The 24,135-nt window shown below is 33.8% G+C and overlaps 1 protein-coding gene across 2 annotated transcripts; it reads left to right on the forward strand.

Annotated features, from left to right (window-relative positions):
* The first annotated feature begins 17,009 nt into the window (after positions 1-17,009).
* On the forward strand, positions 17,010-23,276 carry LOC133297764 (ethylene-responsive transcription factor-like protein At4g13040). Of its 2 annotated transcripts, none has more exons than XM_061496957.1 (7): positions 17,010-17,346; positions 18,304-18,438; positions 18,590-18,720; positions 20,278-20,362; positions 21,412-21,595; positions 22,582-22,703; positions 22,803-23,276. In XM_061496957.1, exons 2-7 carry the CDS (start codon positions 18,396-18,398, stop codon positions 22,925-22,927), a joined length of 690 nt encoding a protein of 229 aa, XP_061352941.1. In that variant the 5' UTR covers positions 17,010-17,346; positions 18,304-18,395; the 3' UTR covers positions 22,928-23,276. The 2 variants fall into 2 exon arrangements, with proteins under 2 accessions (XP_061352941.1, XP_061352942.1); XM_061496958.1 differs by having other exon boundaries at positions 21,415-21,595.
* The last annotated feature ends 859 nt before the right edge of the window (positions 23,277-24,135 follow it).

Genomic DNA, 24,135 nt, shown 5'->3' on the forward strand with positions numbered 1-24,135 from the left:
TTATTAAATAAATAAAGAGTATATAGGTTTAGTGTTTAAGAACAATAAAAGTGAGTTTTAAGTTTTGGTGGTCTAAATAAGACTTACAATCAGAAGTCTACCTCTAATTTAAGTTATAATCACATTACGGGGATTATTTTAATTACGGAATGGATTTTAAACAAAAACGTTTATAAATAAAAAGGAAAAAGTTTATCCGTGTTTTAATTCAATCTTGTGACTGTAACTGCGCTTAATGCCGTACGTAATGATAACAAACCAGTTCTAGAACGACGTGTTACATGATAAAATGGGATTAGTTGAATAAACAAAGGTTATGTTGTCAAAATTTCCAACAATGTACCTTATTTTGAAGCTTAGGATGTCCTCTTTGTTGTCCTAAAATATAGGATAATCTTGAGTTGTATAACTTGCCCAGTTTTTGGATGACTAGCTGCTGCCCTGTTCGCGTAGTTTGAAGACATCATCTGTCTTCAAACTTTAAAAATTCACATCTCTCTCATTTCTTACCCAAATTAGCTTATGATATATCAAATAAAATATCAAGGTGTTTAATAGAACATATTCAAATTTGGGAGCAAACAGATAAGTATAAAGACTGTAGTTTCAAAAATAGTAAGGGATGTTGGTGAAACCGAAAGTGTAGTGTTGACAATTTTAAGGAATTAACTTACGGCGAGCATATCTAGAGTTGTAGAACTCTAATTGAGGCGTGCGATACCTTGTTAGAAAAGATAGAAGAGTCTAGTTTAATATAATAACAGATAGGAATTTATGGACAAGTAGTCCATCTGAAGTATTAGGAAAAGTGAGGCTACCTCAAGTCTGAAAAGTGTAAAAGAGAGTATTTAAGCTTTGTTGGTTTATGGGAATCACTTAGCAACTTTAAAATTAAGTTGTATGATGTTAAGCTATAGTATTTATATTTCCACAATAAGTTTTGAGTTATGATCACGGTAAAATATTTAATACATTTTTTAAAAAAATGGTAGTGATATCAGAATGAAAAAAAAAATTCTCGTAATTTCAAATAATTATTGTGATTGTAACTGCACTTAATATCATAGTTGATGATAATACACCGGTCCGGTAATGGGGTGTTGCACCATTCAAGAAGGCTATCTTAACATCCATTTGCCAAACTTCATAATCATGATATACGGCTACAACTAGCGTGATCCTGATAGATTTGACCATGGCAACAGGTGAGAAGATTTCGTGAAAGTCAGTACCATGCCTTTGACGATAACCCTTCGCAACCAACCTAGCTTTATAGGTTTGAATGTTGCCATCAACATCAGTCTTCCTCTTGAAGATCTACTTGCACCCAATAGGAACTATTCCCTCAGGTGGTGGAACCAAGGTCCATACCTTGTTCTGATGCATAAAATCTATTTCAAAATCCTTGGCTTTATGCTATTCTAAGGAGTCAACATCCTTGACCGCCTTAGTGTGGAAAGTAGGCTCGTCATCCTTAACAATTTGTTGATTCACAATCATAAATTCATACCTCTCAAGTGGATGACTAACCCTAAAAGTCCTATGGGGCTTGGTGTCTACAGCCTATAGTTGAGGCATCACCTGATCGACATACTCGAGCTCTATTATCTATTCCTATAAGTCTTGAATTTTTAATGTTCTACCTTACTCCCACTATCTACTTGAGATAATAGATCTTCCTTAAGAAAGGTAGCATTCTTGGACACAAACACTTTGTAGTCCTCAACGCAGTAAAAGTAGTATCCCTTAGTTTCCTTGGGATAGCCTACAAAGTAGCACAAGGTGCTCCTTGCCCCTAACTTATCTGGTGCTAAGTTCTTAACATAAGCTTGATATCTTTACACCTTGAGGTAACTCAAATTGGGTTTTTGGCCTCTCCATATCTCATATGGAATAGTTTGAATAGATTTCGACAGAACCCTATTAAGAAGGTGCAATGTTGTATGGAGGGCGGATCCCCAAAAAGATTTTAGAAGCTTCATAGCACTTATCATAGACCGTACCATGTCAAGCAAGGTCTGGTTTCTCCTCTCAGACACATCATTCTGATGTGGTGTGTATGGAGCCGTCAACTGTGAGAGAATCTCATTATCTCTTAGATAATCCTGAATCTCTTGACTCAGATATTCACTATAATGACCCTCACTAGTGAGTCTTGATGATATAAGATGATTTAGAAGTTGATTAGTAAGTTTTGCAAATTCTGAGATAAGTAAGCTTTTGATGCACGTTTTGACGAGTAAATCTTGTAAATGAGATGATAAGGAGTATGATGATATAATTCATGTCAGGTAAGTTAATTAAGACCCAAATGATATTATTTGAAAAGTTTGTGGGTCAAAGTATAATTATGTGGAAGTTCAAGGACCATTTTGCAATTAGGTAAAATACTTGGTCTAAACTTGATTTTGATGGTTTAATTAAATTGTTTGGAAAATTTTGTAGACTCAAAGTGATCTTAGATTGATCTAATTATGATTAGAGAAAATCAAATAAATGAGTCAAAGATGCATTAAAATGGCAACCGATAGGATTCAAAATAACTTGAAAATGTCAAAGATGAAAGTAAACTTGGTAACTAAGTTACTTATCATTTTTCCTCATGCTAAGTCGGTTGTCCCTTACTTTCTTAGTCTTCACGCTATCTCTTCCTCTTCTTTCTTTTCTTGGTCGAACCATTTGTGGAGAAATGACATGCTTATGCTTCTTGATCTAAACACTTTTAGACCTAGATTTTTACACAAAACTTAAAGCCTATACTCTTGTGATCATAACCATATACTTAGTTATTCAAGAGAGGCTGAGTTGAGTGAGTTTCTTTCCCCTCTATGCTTCAAACATGATGCTATCTTTGAGGAAATATATGATGATTTTGATGGTTTGAAGTGTGAAGAATAATCTTTAGTTGTCATGGAAGCTATTCAAGGTAATATACTTGAATTTTGATGGCTAAATATTGAGATATGAACTTGGATTTTTCATGATTTAGGGATGAATATTATGATGTTAAATCATGAGGTTTTGATATGGTTAGTGCTTGGTCATTGATTGGAAGTTAAATTATGTTTAAATAAGCCTTAGAAATGCATGTTAGATGATTGAAAATCGACGAGGCCAATTCGGCCAAGGCATGGTAAGTTATGTATACCATGTGTTTGATTAAAAGTCTAAGTGAAAACTTGATTAATGGATTATGTAATGGTCAAAAGTTTGATTGGAAGCTAGCTAAAGCTGATGAAATTTTATGGTTTGCTACCTTAGGCAATTCAGCAAAGCTTGAGAAAAATAAATGGAAGTATGTTTGACCATTGTTTACTTGATGATGATGAAGTTTAAGATAAATAAATGTGAGTAGAATGAATAGTTTGTCATTTGAAAGCATGAAAATGTCATGTGTACATAATGTGGTCTTTTAGGCCAAGTGAAGGAAATTTACCATTGATAATGATTTAGTATTGTTCTTGAGGATGGTGAGCAAGTGTAAGATGTTAGAATGTTAAATGAATTTTGATTAGTCATGGAAAAGTTTGGCAAGAGCATGAATTGTTCATGCTATATTTCAGTCATATATATGGCAAATGGTTAATAGAAAGCTTGTAAAGATGGTGAAATCTTGAGGCTATAATTCGGCCATGATCAAGATAAATAGTCTGGAAGGTTATTTAAATTCAAGTGAATTGTCAAGTGAAGTTATTAGAGTAACCATGTAATGTCACCTTGATTTGATTGTTGAAATTAACATGTAAAGTGTTAGTTTTTTAAATTGTAAGTATCATATGTCTAACACCTCGTCTGCAGCCGGTGACTTAACCTACATATGGTACACTAGCGCTCTACAAATTATGAATTAAGCAGAAGGCTTAACATGAGTATTTATTATAGTTATTGTAAAAAGACGGATAAACTTTTCCTTTTATCCTAACACTACTCTGATTACGTTATATTAATGAATTAACACATTTCCTATTATTCCCCGCATTGCCTCGTACAAAACTTAATTTCAATTATTATGATTTGCACAGTCTCATACCTGTACAAATTTCTTGAACAATCTACCTATGTCTATTCTATTCATATCTGTACTTGACAGATGTATTCCATTCAAATATAATCATAGAGACCATTCTGAACAGAAACCTACAGACAACATAACGGTTGTAATTCGGATAAATCCAAATCCCTGTATTACCGAAAATATACACAAAACATAAATAAACATTATCAGACTTAGAATTCATCCATGAATTCACACAGAATCTGACTCAGTGTCAATCCTGAACACAATTAAACCTGCGAATCTTAAATTTACAGCAAATAAATACCCATAACTGAAATACCTTGTACACTAAACTATGACTTAGAGACAATATGCAATTACATACTGAAATTCATAACTTCATTACAGATAATCAAAACAAAGGCTAAGCATGCCTCTCAAAAAGATAACAGCTATCAACATGCATGGATACTACACATGCATAAAAAAGTATATACATATACACACAAGATTCAAAATACAAAATTCAGCTCCAATACTAGCCACTCTGCACAGGCCTTTTACCACGAGATGATTGATCAACAACTGTTGGAATACCTAAAATATATCCCCACAACACGGGGTGAGAAATAAATCTCATAAACTCAGGGTTTATGGAGAAGTCTCCACCTATGAGTTTAATTTCTACATGAAAGGTCAGATACATAGTATATTATACATCATATAAGCACAAAATAATATCAGACTCCTCGTCTGTACATATAACTCCGAGAATTAAATTACAAGAGCAACCAGAGTCAACCAGTCCAGGTGCACTCATGGTCTATCTGAATATGTTCATTGTATAAGAACTAATGTATCACAACTCAAATCACATCAAATCATGTTATTATCTAAATGAATGCAACTACACTATATATCCGACTACTATAAAAACACAAATATACAGATATACCTCCAAGATAATGAAATCCTGGTAGAACAAACAAAGAGGAAGAATCCTCCTAAACTAAGAGCTTACCTCTAGTAGCTCCTAGCCAGCTTACTTGTACAAAAAGTAACTAAGTCAAATCCTCCGAACACTGATCAGGAATCATTGTATCTCTCGATTCACACTTGTACCTAGATATACATGAAATTTGACATACACACAACAACTTGTAACACAAGATTCATATCTTGTCCAATCACATTACACTCTTTATAAATTTACTCTCAACAATTCATGCTCATACCACAAGTCAAACCTTGACCTTACACTTGAAATTAGGTTAAACCTATATTCAAACATTAACAATTAGAGACTTAATCATCCAAATTCACTTAGACACTCTTCATTTAAGTTTCTAGGGTTTAGTTATTAATTAACTTCAATTCCAACCATATTAACTCAACATGGCCAAATCTTAACCAACACATTCACACACATTTTCATACATTCACAACAACAATTAACATTACATTTAACAATCCATCATGCATCAAAACATATGCTTAATACTTTTATGCAAAATCATTACTTTATTGATTCTTTAAGTACCAATTCACTTCCACAAGTTCAAACACTTAAACCAATAATTCAATTACACTTTATTATACATCAAATACATATAACATCATTCAAAATGAATTACATAACATGGTTACCATTTCAAACATAAATGGCCGAAGCATGCATAATGAATTTCCATGATTTTTATGCATTCATACTTTAATCCAATGACACCAAACAATCAAGTACACATTGAATCCATGCTACAAACATTCAATTAATCATTTTACATACAAACCCTAATTTAACTAGGTTTGGTCAAATTGAATGCATAGGTAAATACTTAGGAATTCATTTATTTTAATCACAAAATTCATTAACAAATCATCACACAATCTTAATTCCATCATTGAATCATAGATAAACACATCATTTTCATATACTTAGTATACATAGTCAAAATTACAACTTGAACATCAACACTTTGCATGCATTTTTCTAAACATATAATAAACCATTAATTAAGCATTCAATCATCAACTAAACATCACACCACATCAACCAACATGTAAACATCATCAAATCATATCAAACCCTAATTTACTATTCATGGCCAAATTTGAGGGTTAGGGCTAGGTTTCATTTTTGCAATTTTTTAAGAATTCAAGATGTTATCTTTGGTTTACATGATTAAACAACCAATTTTCAAAACAAAACCACTTCAAAATTCATCATCAACATACATAGAAATTCATGTTGAATATAAGAACATAAATGTTCACAAATCATCATCCAATCAACAAAGTTGTTATCAATTACCTTGTATAGCTTCCTTTAGGTAACCTTAAGCTTTTCCAACACAAAAACCAAGTAAAAACTCATCCAAAACACTATAGGGCAGCAACTATGTTTAACATTTAGGAGGGAATACCTCACTCAATACAAGGCTAGAAGGTGTATGGTTCTAGGAGTTTTGTTCACAAGCTCACTAGGAATCTTTATCATGTTGAAACTTTCTTGAAATAATGGCTAGAAATCAAGTTCCCTTCAGCTCTCACACCGTAACATCTCGTTGTACACCGGTATTGTTAACATTGATTATGATATTAAGCACATTTACAATTACAACAATTTGTTTAAAATATGAGTAAACTTTTTCTTTTTCATTTGAAAATAATATAAAACATAATGAAATAAACTGTGATTATAACTGAAATCTATACGTGTAATCAATATAAGACATGTTTAACTATTATGCATTACTTTATCATTAATTTCTAATCTTTTAGTATGTTAAATTAGACTTAATTACCTTTCCAAAAAGGTATCAAATGCCTCAGTTGGAGTTCTCTATCTCTAGTTATAACAGTTTGAAGTTTTTCAAGCAAAGCTGCCAGCCAACCCAAAACAGAGTACCAAACCTCCCTCACCATTTTTGTAATTCTAGATGATTTACAAAACCAATTGCTCTAAAATTTTAAACATAATACTAGACATCTTGAGATTTAATTTGATGTATCATGAGCCTAATTTGAGTAAGAATTGTTGGAGAAATAATTTTTGGAAGTCACTGATCCGAACAGCCCCTCCATTGGACCTCTTTGGGAATTCTATGTTCATTTCATTCCACAGGGTGCGATATAACTCTAAATGATACCAAATTTTGACACAATATAGATTACATCTCAACCTTTAAAATGGTGTATGGTACGTCCCAATTGGACTTTTGTTGAGGGAGATATGTTATCCCAAAGTCAGCCTAAAAATGCTCATTTATTAGAAAATTTCGATGGCATCTCCTTTGTTTATTTAACTTATCCCACTTTAACTAAAGTGTGTTCTAAACATCAAATGGTACCTAATTGACAATGGTGGAACACAAGGACCAATAAGCTTTGGTGCTCTTACAACCCACAATATTTTTACATCATTATCATTCACTTTATAATCAATTGCTTAAGTCCATTTACATCTCATTACTAATTTCAATCACATAATTTCATTGCATGCATATACTTCATTTGAAAATATAATCAAAACCTAGAATAGATCTATTACTCTTCCATCATATACACGCTGTACAATTTACACAAGGTCTATCATACTTTAATTACAATTCTCCAAATATAACTACAAATAAATACTCCAAAATAAATAAATACATCAATCCTAGACTTAGCCAAAATAATACTACATGAATAACAAAATGCATGGTATACATAACTCATGCAACCCAAATGTTCATGCACTAAGTCTAGCCTATCAAATACAACCCAAAATGCAACAAGGCATAAAATCTCACGCACTGCACATGCTCTCCAAGTCCTCAACCCGTGGGCCTCTTGCCTAGGACTCTCGCACCGCTACAACCACCTAAAACATAGCCCTATAACATGGGTGAGATATAGGAATATATCTCAATAATTCAAAGATTCTGGAGGATCATTCCGCCCAATGGCTCACTCAGATGTAAAATACAATAATGCATCATAACCATAGAGATAAAGAGAGAGACAGGGAGATAGAAATAGAAAGAGAGAGAAAAGGGAGAAAGAGAGAGATATGATGGAGAAGGAATGGTTTGAGCCAAAACCATGCACTCATCCGGCCCACTGGCCTCATGCATACAACATATGGTCTCTCATCTATGAATGTGTTGCCGAAACATCATTCAAGGTGTCCCCAACTATAACTCCAGAGACATTCCTAGAGTGCTCCTCAACGGATAACATTTCTATGGCCACAGGCCAACTGGAACTCTCTGCGGAGGCCTCTCTAGTGGAAGTCCTCCACGCCAAACGGCATCTATCTACTGGCCAGAGATACGGTACAACTCTATATACCCAACATCAACACATGAATGATCATGTTATAATTACATTATTGAATCAAACAACTTTCAACCACTACCCAATGGGCATGGTGGAACATACACGTGGATTAACCACAAAACCAAGAGATTACCTTTTTGAAGCTTCCGAGCTAGGTAGCTTCAAATACAAGTTATCCCGTAACTTAATTCCACCAAGAAATGCCAGTATCCTTTTGGTTAAGGACCAAAGATAGTCCACCAAGCTTTAATCTTCAAGAATCAAGTCTGTGGGAGGCAACCAAGAATCAAGGCCTAAGACTTCTCCAAACATTACCCAAGCAATAGCTCACGCAATCAACTCCAAGAAAGCCAAACTCCTCAAAATTTCGTGGGAATGGGTAGGGTTTTTTTCAAAATCTAGAGGGTTTTAAGAGGAATGAAGGTGTGGGTTGAGTTCATTGGGTCATTTACTTGAAGTTTCATGTGGAACACAAAGCAGTTTGGTGAGAAATGGAGGAAGAACATCAAAGCCCTCTTTGGAAGAGTGCAACTCGATTTTTGGAGAGAGAATGAGGGTGGAAGATGATGAATAGTGGCTGATGAGGTTTTGTTCTTGAGTCATTTAAGTGGGTGGGTCACACTTGACACATTACTCAATTCAAATTATTTCAAATCTCCCACTTAAATCACTAATCTCCAATTTATTCACAACCTATTTATAAAATTCAAAATTTAACATTCACCAAAGTTCTTTAATTTCCCTTGGAAGATGAATCCAGAGTTTTCCGGTCATTCGGTGAAATCACAGTTTTAGTCTGATAAGTGCATCGTTGGCACATTTCCCCAAAATTCCTTATTTTCATCAAATTTCATCAAAAATCATAATTCTTAATCCTATGTACCTTTCCCAACTTATTTTGAAACCTAGAGCTCAATTTTCACTCGGCACGTGTTCGATGCAAATGTACAACTGTATTTTTTACCTGGTAAAAATATTATTCATCAAATTTTTCAGAAACTTGCTTAACCACTAAATTTTTCATTTTGAATCCATTTTCAGGGTTAGTTTTCTCATTCGAGACCTTCTACTAACATTTTACTATTGAGGGTTACATGTTTGTCAAATTACCATTTTATCCTTTTTACGTATTTTGACCCAGAACTCAGGATTTTCACTAATCCTTCCCTTTAATTCTTATTTTAACTATAATTATATGTTTTAAATCTACGAGGTGTTATACTCATACCATGAATGCCACTGTCATGGAGAAGAAGAAGGAGATATATTTTGTGTGTCTTGAAGAAAGAATAGAAAGATTACATGTGGTTTGAAATTAAAAGGCTTAAAGGTTTAGTTTTTATTACTTTTTCACCTTTTTAACTTAGATATTTTTATCAAACTTTAACCAAGCTTTCAAGACAAGCCAAACACTCTTCCCATCAGATTTTGCATCATGGAAATGAAGGAAAACAAGGCATAAACCGACTTGAACATGTAAAGGAAGAATATCACACAATTTTTGACTTTTTCAAAGTATAAAGTAACTTAATTTTCATTGATTTTCACTTTATATATCACACACTTGGACTTTTGACCAACCAATCACACAATAACATAATTACACATCACAAATAGAAAATAAAGCAAGATATTCATCTTTGTCCAAAGATTAAGCCTAGTATAAAGTTAAAGCTAACTTTTTAAACTAGTTGACTTTTTAATTAATCAATCTTTGACTTAATTATTTAAATTTGTATACACATCATTTAGTTGATTTAGACACATATATAACCCTTAGAATTTACTCAGTTCAGATCTGGTTTGCGAAATTACCAAAATACCCCTGTTACACAATTTCTTTATTTCTGTCTCTTGTAACATCCCGTTATGTACTGGAAATGTTATCATCGCATATGGTATTAAGCGCAGTTACAATCACAGTAATTGAGTTAATTAAATTACGGGTAAACTTTTTCTTTTTGTTACATTCTTTTCTTTAAACTTTAACCATTTCCTTAATCAATTAAAACAACACCATAATTATAAATGTAAAACACGCGGAAGCATAAAACTCATTAATTACAACCCCTACAAGTAATACCATTTAATCTAGGTTGTAAATGACTTATTTTCAAAATTTTGTACAGAGGGAATCGATTCCCAACAGCCAGGAATCGATTCCCAGCAGCAACAGTAACAGACAGTAGCCAAAATTTGACTCCCCTGTTTTGAGGAATCGATTCCCACACAAAGGGAATCGATTCCCTAGAGCAGAAGATGTAAAATTCAGCCACTGTGATGTTGGGAATCGATTCCTTTCAAGTGGGAATCGATTCCTTTACCGCAGAAACACATTTTGACAACTTTTAAAACACAAAAAGGGTGATGTAATCCACTCCTAACACCTTAATACTCATTATACCACTTACCCAAGCTCTAATGTAGGCTCTAGGCCCTTCCATCATGCATATTCATTATGTAATGCATCGATTACAATATTTCTCAATTCCAAGGCCATTTTAAACATCAAATGGTCACTTTACATCATAAGACTCCAAATGCCTCAAAACACAAAATATGTGGCCATGGACAAGTCTCATGCTCACCAAAATACAAGTATAAACAAGAGGCATGAATGTACATCAACTACATAGACTTAGAATCTAGTCATGAACACCACAAAAGCATGGAAATCTCAACATGCAATATGTTCATGATCTAAGTCCAAAATGCTAAATGTCATACTATGTGCATCAAATAAACTCCTCCAAAATGCCATGCTCTCCATATGCACATCATGATCCAACTCCTCCACTAAACGGGCCTCTTGCCCGATGGTCCTCCATGCTCACATAACCTGAAATGATGTCCTCAAACGCGGGATGAGATATACAAATATATCTCAGTAAACCAAGGGTAATAGAGGATCACTCCACCAAATGGCTCACTCAGTGTGCAACAAATAACATCATGTAAAATGCATAACATACAAAATCACAACAACTGGGCACAAATCCAAGAATATCCACATAAGGATTCCGTTCAAGAACCCCATCATATAACTCCCGGGAAGCTTCCTGGTGCCTCTCCCATGAATGAGACGACCCCATGGAAAAACCCAACTGGAACTCCCCATGAGCCCTATCCAGCGAAAGTCCCACGTTTGGATCATCCTGGTGCCGCTCCCAGAGTCGGTCCCATGGCAAAACCCGACCGGAATCCCCAAAGGATATCTCCAACGGAAGTCCAAACCACACACATCTACTGGACAGAGATCACAAAATTTCACACACAACATGCTCCAAGTATGTCACACAACCAAGAAATAATGCATGAATATACATATTCACACAATGTCAAAAGGCACAAAATCCAACCACAACCTTCCACTAGGTGTGGTGGAGCACACAGGGGATTAAAACCCAAGTTCCAAAGGTTTACCTCAACTCCGAGCACAATGCTCCAAAACGTACGCTCCAAGTTTAATCATCCTCTATAGGTTCCATGAGAGGCAACCTATATGATCAACAACAATGACCATGAATCAATTGCAAACAATTCATCAATTTCACAAGACTTATAACCAATTTTAGCCATTTAGGCCTAATAACCCTCTCACCATTAATTCAACTACCTCAACCACTTGAATCATCAACTTACTCACCTACTCAATAATTATGCATTAAACATCAACCATTGATTAAACCATAATTTCTCATCAATTTTTCCTTACTTTTTCTTATAATTCGAATTCTTCAAGAAGCAAACCCCAACATTTTCAATTCAATTCAACATTCATACACATCCTTTAATCCTATAATTAATTCATACCAATGCTCTATAATTCAATTATCCCATCATGCCATTTCATAAAGTCTTGAAAACTCATCACAAAATTGCCTAAGTTAAAATTCCCAATTCACAATAACTTTTATTACATCAATCATCACCATTTATCATTCTAAACATTTAATTCCAAAGGAGACATACCATTTAATGTTCCTAACTATCATAACTCAACTTATAACTTCAAACCCTTACTAATTTTATGATCTCATAGAAAACTCAACGAGAGTGAGAAATCTTACCACCAATAGCTTCCTAGTATCCAAGGGGATGATCACCAACCAATGGTTCAACACAAAAAGCCCCAAAAACCTTCAAAATTCGTGGCTGAAATAGGGCATTATCTCCCTCCACAAAGCTTCCCACAAGGTGCACTCTACATGAAAGTCAGTCACAATCTCAAGGGGAACAACTTTGTAGTTGGAAGTTTTTCTTAAAAGTGGCTAGAAATCAAAGTTGTAGTTCAAAAAGCTCTATTGCCCTTAAATGGAGAAAACTCACGATGAGGAAGAAGAGAGTAGGAGAGAGAGGATCAAATTTTTCTAAATAAAAGGGTCACTTATTCACTTAAAACCCATAGGTGAGTCCCACTCGAAAATTAACTTTATTAAATCACCTAATTTAACCCATAAATTCATAACCTAAGTATTTTTCTCATTCACGTCATATTTTTACTTCCTAAAAATACTGATCATATTTTCACGCTTATCGGTACAATTATACCTCAGTATTTTACACCGATAAAGTCACTATTCATTAAATTTTCTGAAACTTGCCTATCCACTCAATTTTTCGTCCTGAATCCATTTCCAATATTATTTTTATCATTTGAGACCGTCTACTCAATTTTTCATGCCTAGGGATACGTGTTTGGTAAATTACCATTTTGCCCTTTTTATATATTTTGGCTTTAATTTCAGGATTTTCACTAATCCTACCCTTTTAATCAACATTATCACATATAATTATACATTTAGAAATACGAGGTGTTATATCTCTAAACCTAACTTATGTTCTTTTTAGGTTCTAATTGACTTGTTAGACATGAATTGTATCCTTACATCCATTATCATGATAGTTTCATGATTCAACTGTCATAATTCTCTTAACAGTCACCAGATTCACACACTGTCTCACTTAACTCACAATTTCACATAGTTTGAGAATTAAGGTTGTTATAATGTGTTTGGTGATTGATGGTGCTTTATTATGATCTTAGAGTGGAATCAAGAGAAGTAATATTGGAAGATCAAGCTATTTACCAGAAAATCTTTACAGGTAAGCTTTTAGTTTAAGGAGTTTTCTTCTATTATGTTGTTCCACCATAATCCAATGAGATAATGGCTTTTATGTATGTGTGATTGATGTATGCTAGACACTAGTATAGTTGCATTCATATGGGATATGAAGATATGACTATATGATTTGTGTTTATGATAAGTTTTGATGTTCCGATGTGCTGATAAGTTATGATGTTCTGATAAGTTATAATGATCTGATGATGTTCTGATAAGTTTTTAAGTTCTGATAACTTCTGATGATAAATAAGATATGTTTCTGATGATGTGATAATTCTGTTTGATGAATTACGTAATAGTGGATAAGTTGTGTACTTTGTCATGAGACAAGTGTTGAGGTGTGTGTGTGTGTGTATATATATATATGTATATATATATATATATGTATATATATATATATACATATGTATATATATATATATATATACATATATATATATATATATATATATATATATATATATATATATATATACATTAATAGGTTATGCCATTGTTACTACTTTGAGGGATGCCTTATATGTGTTTGATTCCAATGAACATTTTGATATTGCCATGAGTGCATCCGTTCATCGGTTGGCTCTGGGTATTATTGGCATGGGTGCATACGTTCCTCGGTTGGCTTTGAAGGGACTTATGTTCTTATAGATATGTATTTTGACTATTCGTGTAGAGATTTTAACTATGGGATATCGTATGCTAAGTTATGTTATGCCATCGGTGCATACAGTCCTCGGTTGGCTCTGGTTTACTTTGGAGGGACTATGTCCACAGAGATATGTATTTGGACTATCCCTATAGAGATTTTAACTACAAGATGTCGTATTTTCAGTTATATGATATGATATCAATTATGTTATATACCATTATATATGGATCTTGATATTTGACTAGTATCAGTATTTGATATGATGTCTAGATGTTTGACTGGTATATGTATCTGATGTGATGATTTGGATATGTGATGTATATCATTATTTGATCTGGTGATTTGATGTTTGACTGATATCAATATTTGACTTGATGGTTTTGATGTTTGATGGATACTTGATTTGATATGATGATTTGATGTCTGACTGGATATGTAACCAGAAAGTATGATTAGACTATGTGATTTGGTATGCAAGCAGCTTGTTGCCAACATAAAAAGAAAAGGTCAATTTCATTTTCCATGTCTTCTCTCTGACTTCTGCACTCGAGCCGAGTTGCGTCGCATGCACCCAGATGCCACTAAAACTATTCCTATGAGCGCTGACATTGATTAAGGCACATTGACAAAGGTGAGAGAGTATGCAGGATCTGAAGGGGAGGATAATCATGGAAAAACAGAAGAAGAGAAAACAGAAATGGTAGAAGAAGCTGCTGAAAGGACCCCCATGACAACCCCCCAAAGAGCCACGAAGATGAAGAAACCACCAATCTCGAAAACAACTGTGGGAAGAGGAAAGAAACCTATATCAGAGAGCTCTTTTTCTCCCGGAGTACAATCACTATTGAGCGCAGGAGTTAATGCCTTGGTACAACAAATTTCCAACATTGAAAGGGTAATCTGTGATGAATTCCTGGAAGTAAGGAAGGGTACAACTGGTGCACTGAGGAAACAGAGAAGTTTGCTACAGAATTAGAAAGCTATAGAGAGAAGGAACCATTGCAAAAAAGATGAAGGGAGAAGCATATGGAAAGAAGGAAGAAAATGTAGATGTGGAGAAACAATTAAAACATTTGTTTGAATTGCTAAACAAGATGAACACTGAGGTTCTGTCCAAACGGGGAGCTATGGAAAAGGAGTTGCTTGACATGAAAATGAGATAGCGTTAGACCTAAACCGGACTCAAAAGTTCATATAATTTGGTAAAGAGATTATTTCACTCTAAAGATTTTAAATTTTAGTTAATTATATAGAAGTGGATACTACGATTATTAAACTATTCTCAAATCTAAAATACAATAATATTAAGGGAAATGTTATACTTACTACATTTTTTTTCACTACTTGTTACTATCAATTATCTTAACCGTGGATTTCTGTCCATCTAACGGTTATAATTTATTGGGTTACATTTATTAATTAATTATTAATTCTAATAAATTATAACCGTTAGATTGACAAAAATCAACTGTTAAGATTTGATAGTAATAAGTAATAAGAAAAGAAAATAGTAACTATAACCTCTCCCTAATACTAATATCCTGAAAATATATACAATAGAACTTTAATTTCTCAAATCAAATTTATTGTTAACCTAAATTTGTCATCCAAATACAAAAATACATTGTTAAGCTCTTACAGTGAGAAATCTGTGTAACGTGCAAAATTTCACAAAATTTATAATCTTCACTTCCTTTTTTTTCCCTAACAGCATTACCGCGAGTTTTGAATTTTGTTAGATGATATAAATTTTTTTATAATATCTTAATTGTATCTTAACATAATTTAAAATATTTTATATTATCTTTTGAAAAATTACTTCTTTATTTTTTATATTTTATAATTTAATTAGAATTTAAAATTTAATATTGATCTGGATAAAATACGATAGGCTTATCAAAAGTCCACGTACATAAGGACAAGGCCCAAAACCCGTAAAGCCCAGTATAAGGCGCGATGTATCACATCGCGCATTAACTTGGCGAGATAGCACCATCGTGCGTGAAACTGCCCTTTAACATACCTTCAGAGATAAGGAAGCCAACATAGAAACTAATAAAGGTCCACCGTGCCCTTAAGCAAATAGACAGAGGACAACACCAGCTCGTCACTACTCTATCAAAGTAGCCTAGCATTAAGAGATAAGGCTATTAAGGCACAAGCTGAACCTGCAGCCCTTAAACGGCCAATCAGAGGCCATACCACCTTCACAAGGCAACATCAGAATCACTATATAAACAGAGGGTATATGCCCAGTATGACAATCTAATTCAGTAAGAATACACATACATCTGCCATTGATATTGACTTGAGCCTCCGAGTGTTATCGCAGGTACCCCAGTTTGAATCACCGCGCCAAAAGAGAACCAGAGTCCTCACATCATCAACTACAACCTCAAGCCCAGAAAGCTGATCATCCCACAGGCCTTCTCCATGAACTGTGTGTGATTCGGCCCAGTACGCATTGGCCAGCCTATACTGTATTTGACCTGATGAAATATTATTACAAAATAAAAATCCGGAAACAGTAAACACCAACCCGGGTTCAAATACAAAACAATTGAATATAACCATTAAGCATATGTATCAATATTTCAATTAAATTAGTGTTCTTGAGTTCAAATATTAATACACAAGTGTGTTAAAAAATTGGTAGAAATTTCTTTATTGCTCTTATGATCTGTCCAGCTCGACCAAATTACTGTCAAAGAAATTAAAAAATAAAAGCTGAATATAATACAAAATAATACAAATAGCTCAAAGGGCAATATGGTAAAGCAACGATGCCTCTAATGTAACTGACAAAAGTGGTATTTGCTGCCATTATAAAGGGCAGCATTGACATTGACCCAAATTAAAGTACTCAGCGGCTAGTAGCTACGTTCCCATTCTCTTTTTCAACCATCTCTCTCTAGAAGACTTTCTCTCTCCACAACCATTATACCATCGCTTCCACCACCCTTCTCTTCAAAACAAAGACACACACAAAAACACAACACAACTTCAAGAGGAATGGGATAGAAAAAAAAATATAAAAAAAATAGAAAAACAAAAAACAAAAACAAAAGGTGGTAGATGCATGAGCCACAACACAACACACACATTATCTCATACCACGCTTACCACCTTGTATTCCCCAAAATTCCTATAATAATTCCCTTTTTGCCTTTTGCCTCAGATTTCTCACCACCCCACTTGGATTTTTTCTCTCCTCTGCTGTGTCACCTTATCTCACCCTTTCAGTTTTTAAGGTACCGTTACCAACAACAATGGCTTGTTCTTTCACTTTTGTTATGAGGTTCCTTCATTGTTTCCCTCTTTTGTTTGTGTGTGATGAGTTTTCTGGTCATGGACATTTTGAGTTGACTGCTTTGGAGGCTAAAGACTTGGTCTTTTTCTTGTTGGCTTTTGTGGGTGTGTCTCGAATTTCGTTATAAATATGTGTATTTGGTTTGTGTTGTGTCTGGTCTAATGGGTTTGTCTTCTCTGTTATCACCCCCTTCCAAGAAAGGTGATAGGTTGATGGGGTTGACTTCAGCCAAGGAGAAAGACTTGGCTTATGTGCGTGATTTTTGTTTCCAAATTTTGATTCCATTTAATCTTCTGGCTTTGTGGATGATTTCCTTATGCATACTATAATATAATTTTTATTTTTTATGATTTATTTTCATTGAAAATAGTTTATCATCTTTCAGTTTTGAAGGGGTTGATGATCACTTGTGCTATGATCAAATTGGATTTCCGATTTGAACGATTGTTTACATAGGCTTGTCCTGAGTAAGAGTGGTTGATATTGTATCATTGTCAATGTTTCGCTGCATTTGTATCTATTTGTTTGGTAAGGCCAAGGTGGTCTAAGCATGAAGGGCATGATCACTATGTTTGTACTGTATAAAAGTCAAAGAAGGACCTACTTTTAGCTAAACCTTGTATTTGAGATCTAGTTCTGAATGTTTAATCAATGTTTTCCTTCTTTACTGTTGCCTTCTGATGATTACATACTTGTTTGTGGTCCTAGAACTAGGAAAAGACCATTTCTTTGTGTAGGATAAGTAGTCATGGTCATCGTTCTGAGATGACTTCTGCCATTATTCATTGCCATTGTTTGTAAATTATTCTTCTGCCATTATTCAGATATTCAGATTTCTCCCATTATAGGTCTAACTTATTTTTGTCATCTGCCTGAAACTGTTCTATTTGTATTATAGCTACTCTGCCTCCTAAATTGAAAGGAAAGTTTTGTATCACAAGAAGTTGATCGTTATGCTTTGATGCCTTGGTAAGAAGATTGGAACTAACAATGGTAAGCTTGAGAAGGCGTAGACTTTTGGGACTATGCTCAGGTAAATGTTGGATAACATATTTTTATCTAGTGTTGAGTGATCTTAAGGAAACAAGATAAAATCATGTCTTTGGCATTCTAGAGTGTACTGTTATGAGTTGTATCTTAAACTTACCTGACATAGTTTACCAATTTTTTTTTGGCCTTTTCAGGCAGCGGTTCATTTGTCACTCCGCTTCCTCTTTATTGTGAGAATCTAACTGGTCCTCAAAATTCAACGCGGCATGCGAAACCTAAGAGTGAACAAACTGTGCCTTCAGATGATGCAAGCATCCTGGACAGTGTAGGAACCTGATTGCTTCTAGTAAATAATTATATCCATGCTTTTTTGAACTTCGTTTTTTATGTTTTTTTGTACAAAGATAGTTTATGAGGTTTTTGCTCTTCTTGATATGCGTTTAGGGCTTCTTTTATTTGGCATTCCATTTCATTGAGCTAGGAATTAGAATCATTCAGACATTTACTGATGAAAATGATATTGGACTTTTATTTTATTTTAATATTGTCTCATGGCTGCGAATTCAATTGAAAAAACAGGTAAGAAGGTATCAGTTAGAGAATTGAACAAATTAGATTTTCTTAATTCAATTTCAAGACTAAAAACGTTTCAGAAATGATCTGTTTGCTCTGATCATAAAAAATAATAGATATTTTACTATCTCAATATTTCTAGTATGGGTACTCCCAATAGCTAACTCTTTGGACAATTCCCTTTTCCTCTTTTGTATGTGATTTGGCTATTTAGTTAAGATAAACTTGATGGTCCGACCATTCAATTTTATCTTTAGAAAGTACACAAATATGGTAAAAAGGTGAGTGGTAACATTCATTATGTCTTCAAATTTGCTAGTTTTTTGGAATCTGTTAATTTCATTTATGTAAATTAAAGATTAAAGATTCCTGCTCAATTTGCAAGTCTTCTTTCTGTCCCAATACCTCTGCTTTGTCTATCTGGCTTCAGTTTCGTATTCTTGCTCACAGATTCATACATCATTGGAATTAATTGACTGTTTTAGTCTTTTAAATAGCATGCTGTGGCAATCTAATAGGAAAGGAGAAGAGTGGAAAAATCTGTTGCAGAAGAGTAAAGTGATCATCATGCATATTTCATTTATTGTCTCCTCCAATTGGTTGAATAGATCGGAAAATTCCTTTCATTGGTGAAATATCCAGTCAGTAATCTATACCTCGTTGAAAAAATAAAGAAGAACGTAGATGGTAGCGGTTATCTGTCCTAACCATATTGCATATTGGATAAAATGGTAGAGAATATAGCTTCAGTCTCAATTTGAAAATAACAGTTTTCAACATAAGGATATTTGAGTCTAACTGAACCCTCTAGTTTTCATCCAAGACTACCTCATCCTGGGACATGTCTGTAGCTAGCAGAATCAATGTTCCTTGTGACTGAAATAGCATTGACTAAAAGAAAGATATATTCTTCCTGCTCTGTCTTTCTTTTGAAATCTCGAATGCAAGCATCCATATATCTGGTTGCATGAGCACTCCCATTTCTCCCTTGGATAATTATCCTTGTGCAATGATATGCTTTTGCTATGATCTACAACAACAATAACCACCACCAAGCCTTATCCCATTAGGTGGAGCGGCTACGTTGATCAATTGACGCCATTGGGTTCTATCTTTTAATACTAGAATCAAGAAGATTCTAGATTGATTGCCATCTACAGGTTTATGAATTAACATTTATTGAACAGATGTGATCAGATTAAATGTGTACCAAGCTGATAAAATTAGAAAGTTATACCCTAGGTAGTCTTTTTATTTTTTATATCTTAGTTAGCGAAGAACTTACACTAAACTGTTTTATGTTTACCAGAATACCATTGTGCAAGAAGAGCCAGGATCATCAAATGTTTCTGGTTCCAGCTCATCGAAAGAGCAGCTTATTCAACAAATCACAGGTTTGTTGTTAAAGAGGTTAACTTTTTCCCAATTGCTGTTTATGTCTGGTTTAGTTTACAAGGACTAAGCTAACCTAGTAATTAATGTTATTTCCTTTGGGATATCTTTGGAATCATAAAAAATTGGAAACAATTTTATATGATTTGAATTGATTTCATTTAGGTGCTCCAAATCATTACAAAAAAAGGGATTTGAGTTGACTTACAAATCAAATTTCATGTTTTGAACACATTAAAGATGAATTGAATTGATTTATATTACTTATTTAGTAATTTATATTAGTTGACTTAGAATACGTTAAATGACATAACTAATAAGAGGAAAATGTCAATTGCAACATCATGAACATTACCTTTATACCAAATTAATTGGGGTCTGTAGTCAAACCCAAATATATAGCAAGAAAAGATTGAGTGAAAAGAAAAATTAATGAGAGAATATCTGAATGTTTAAATGTTTACATATATTCAAAGTAAATATCTGAATAAGCTTTTTTGATCATATTAAATTGGTCAACAAGAATTACTTCATTGATTCGTCATCATATAATCATTTCATTAAATGCAATAAGTGTATTAACTTCACTGAAATGTATTGTTTTGGGGTATCATTTACATAAAACTATTAACAAGGAGAATCAACAATAGTGAATGAGCAATCCTCCAATGTATATCTTGTACCACATAGGCATGTGTGATTAACTAAAGCAACTGGGGAATGACCTGCTGGCATGTGACCTTGGACTTTGTGCTCCCTGTGTCTTTTATGTGGCATCAAATGTTGTGCAAAATCTATGAATGTGATTGTGATTTTCATGGATAGCCCATGGTTCTTGCTATCATGCAGTGCATCATCGATAAATTGTCAGAAGGAAACTGAACAAAGAAAAGTTTGTAACTGAAATTTAGTTCGCGCACAAGCATATAAAATTCAGTTGACACACATGTAGAGTTTACTTTTCTGATTCTCTGTTCTCGGTTAGCATTGATTTTCTGTTAGCTCTCTGTCTTTATTTGTCTGTTTACTATTTATTTAACCCTGCATTTAGCAGGACCTCCTATTAAACGTAGAAAGCGACATAGAAGAAAAAATTTGCACAATCAAGAACCATGTTTGATGAGAGGTGTCTACTTCAAAAATATGAAGTGGCAGGCAGCAATAAAAGTGGACAAGAAACAGATCCACCTAGGGACTGTTGGGTCACAAGAAGATGCTGCTCACTTATATGACAGGTAGTACTTTGATTTGTAGAATGTTATTACCAACAATAATCCCTTTTGATAACTCCAAGTCATAGGGAGAATATGCATAACTATCAGTTGGGTTTGATAAGCTGCCAATTTACCTGCTTCTATTCTCATTGATTGAGTGCCAACAACCTTATACTTTATACATTTTGGGTTATCTGTTTTTTATTCTTTAGCCCTTCTTTCTACCATATCCTAACATATAATCTTTTTCGTTATAATCATGTATTTTAGACCTTTATTAACTACAGTTATACTGGATTGAATTCTGTACACAAAAAAAGAAAAACCTACTTTGAATTTGTAATGCACCTACTTTCTTGGTTGCCCCCTTTTTATTACTTCTGAGTGTGATTTTTTTCTTGCATAATTTTGTCTTTGGTGTTAGGTTTGAGGTGGGGTGACTGCCTCCGGATAAACATTCTTTAGTCTTAGGGAATAAAACAATTTGAAGAAATATTTTCTTTTATTTCTTAAGATAGTAGTGAAGCTACATATATATTATCTTTTTGGTGAACTATGCCTTAATCTGTTCTTGCTTTTATATTGGTTCATCAACTGCCGGCCCTAACTTGTTTGGGAGAAAGGTGATGTTGATATTGATGTCGATGTATGTATGTGCATGGTTCCTAATGATTGATCTTATATAGGGTCTTGTTTTTTATGGGTACATGTTAATTTTATTTTTCGAGAGTTTGACAATCATTTAAATTGACAAGGCCGTATATGGTTCCTAATGATTGCTCATTTACAATTCTGCACGTGCATGTATAGTATTACACGCTAGCTACTATAGAAATCTGTTGTTGCTAGAAGAAAATAATTTGTTTGGTTCTTGAATGTCTTAAAGAAAAAAGTATAAACTCTTAAAGACATATAATGTGTCCTTTGTAACTGTCAGAGTTTTCATTTACTATATTTTGTTAACCATGACCTACTTGGTATGAATATATCTCTTTAATTATCTTTAGGGCTGCTTTCATGTGTGGGAGAGAGCCCAATTTCGAGCTTCCCGAGGAAGAGAAGCGTGAACTGCGGAAATTCAAATGGGATGAATTCTTGGAAGTAACTCGACAGGCAATTACGCGTAAAAGTAATCTTTCTCTTTGAACTATTTCTTATATTTTTTCCAACTTGTTTGCGATAAAGGTGATGTTGATGGTATTTAACAATTCCATACAAAATTTTGTAGAACACAAGAGGAGGCTTAGTCCAGGACCGCGTGATAGCCTTGAAATGCCACCATTGGACAAAGATGATTGGGACAGTAAGCAAGGAGTAAGTGGCTTCTCTGCTTGTGAAGAAGATGCAGAATAGGAAACATCAGTCTCTTAAAAATTATGATTCAGAGAAGTAAAGAGTGAAGATGAAAACCTCAAGTTCTAACCGTTCAACTCTACTTGCTAGATCAATTTTTACTGTAGAAAGAGCCAGCATTATGTTAGACCTTGATAGCATTGATTATCCTTAAGATATGCAAATTGCTACACGTTAACACAATAAAGAGTCTCATGTTAGACATTTCAACTATCAGCTGTTGGAATCATTTATGAGTCCCTCGAACTAGTACAATGTTATTTTCTTCTTCCACTAGGTGGAAATAATTATGTTCCCCTTCAACTTGCAGTTTCTATATGAATTTTTTCTCAAGCAGCTGATTGGTATGTTTGTCGTCTCACATGCCTTACCATTTGTAATGTTTGATATTATTTCAATAAAATTCCTTATTATATAGTTATTTTTAAAAGATATTTAAATTATTTCTTTCTAAACGAATCTTTGTTGTCACTACAACCTTTAATGGGCCAATTAACAGTTTGATACCTCGTAATGGTTTTTCCCAGTTGACTGAGTCGAGGCACTAAGTTAAAGAGTCATCGGTTTAATTACATAAATTAAATATATATAAATAAAATATAATAAATATAAAATTAGAAGCATTTTAGTTAATAATTAGAGTTAGATTAGTAATAAGTACTATTAAGTTATAATCTACATGGTTTAGATTCAAATTTCATTAGTGGTATTTTTCAAGCATTTTATCAAAAATTTCACAAAATCAATTTGTTTTCCAAAAAAATTGGTGCCTCGGTTGAACCCAGTTTATGATCGGTTCACCGGCTTTATACTAGATCAAATACATAACCGGGCTAATACCTAAACTGAACTAGTTAGGTGTTCGATTTACGGGTCAACCGGTCAAATCGGTCGAGTCGGGTTAATTTTTATAACATTGGTTCTCCCCCTTCTTGGGTTTTGGTCCATTTTATCTATTATGTAAAAAAAAGTAATATAAAATTCAATTTAGATAAGAAAAATAAAATATAAAAAATAATTAAAACATGTTATAAATAATATGACGTTGACTGTCCATGACCGTTACGACCCTTGAATATTCTGTAACCACCAAAGAAGTAATTATGGTCATATATCATATTGTAATCGTCCTTGTCTTATGAGCCTATAAATATAGACATGTACAAAGCATCAAGGTTTTCTCCTATTTTCCTTTATCTCCATATTCT

The sequence above is a fragment of the Gastrolobium bilobum genome, unplaced genomic scaffold (genome assembly GCF_033153095.1).
Source record: "Gastrolobium bilobum isolate Gb01-03AN ecotype WA unplaced genomic scaffold, APGP_CSIRO_Gbil_v1 utg15063, whole genome shotgun sequence".
Classification (NCBI taxonomy): Eukaryota; Viridiplantae; Streptophyta; class Magnoliopsida; order Fabales; family Fabaceae; genus Gastrolobium; species Gastrolobium bilobum.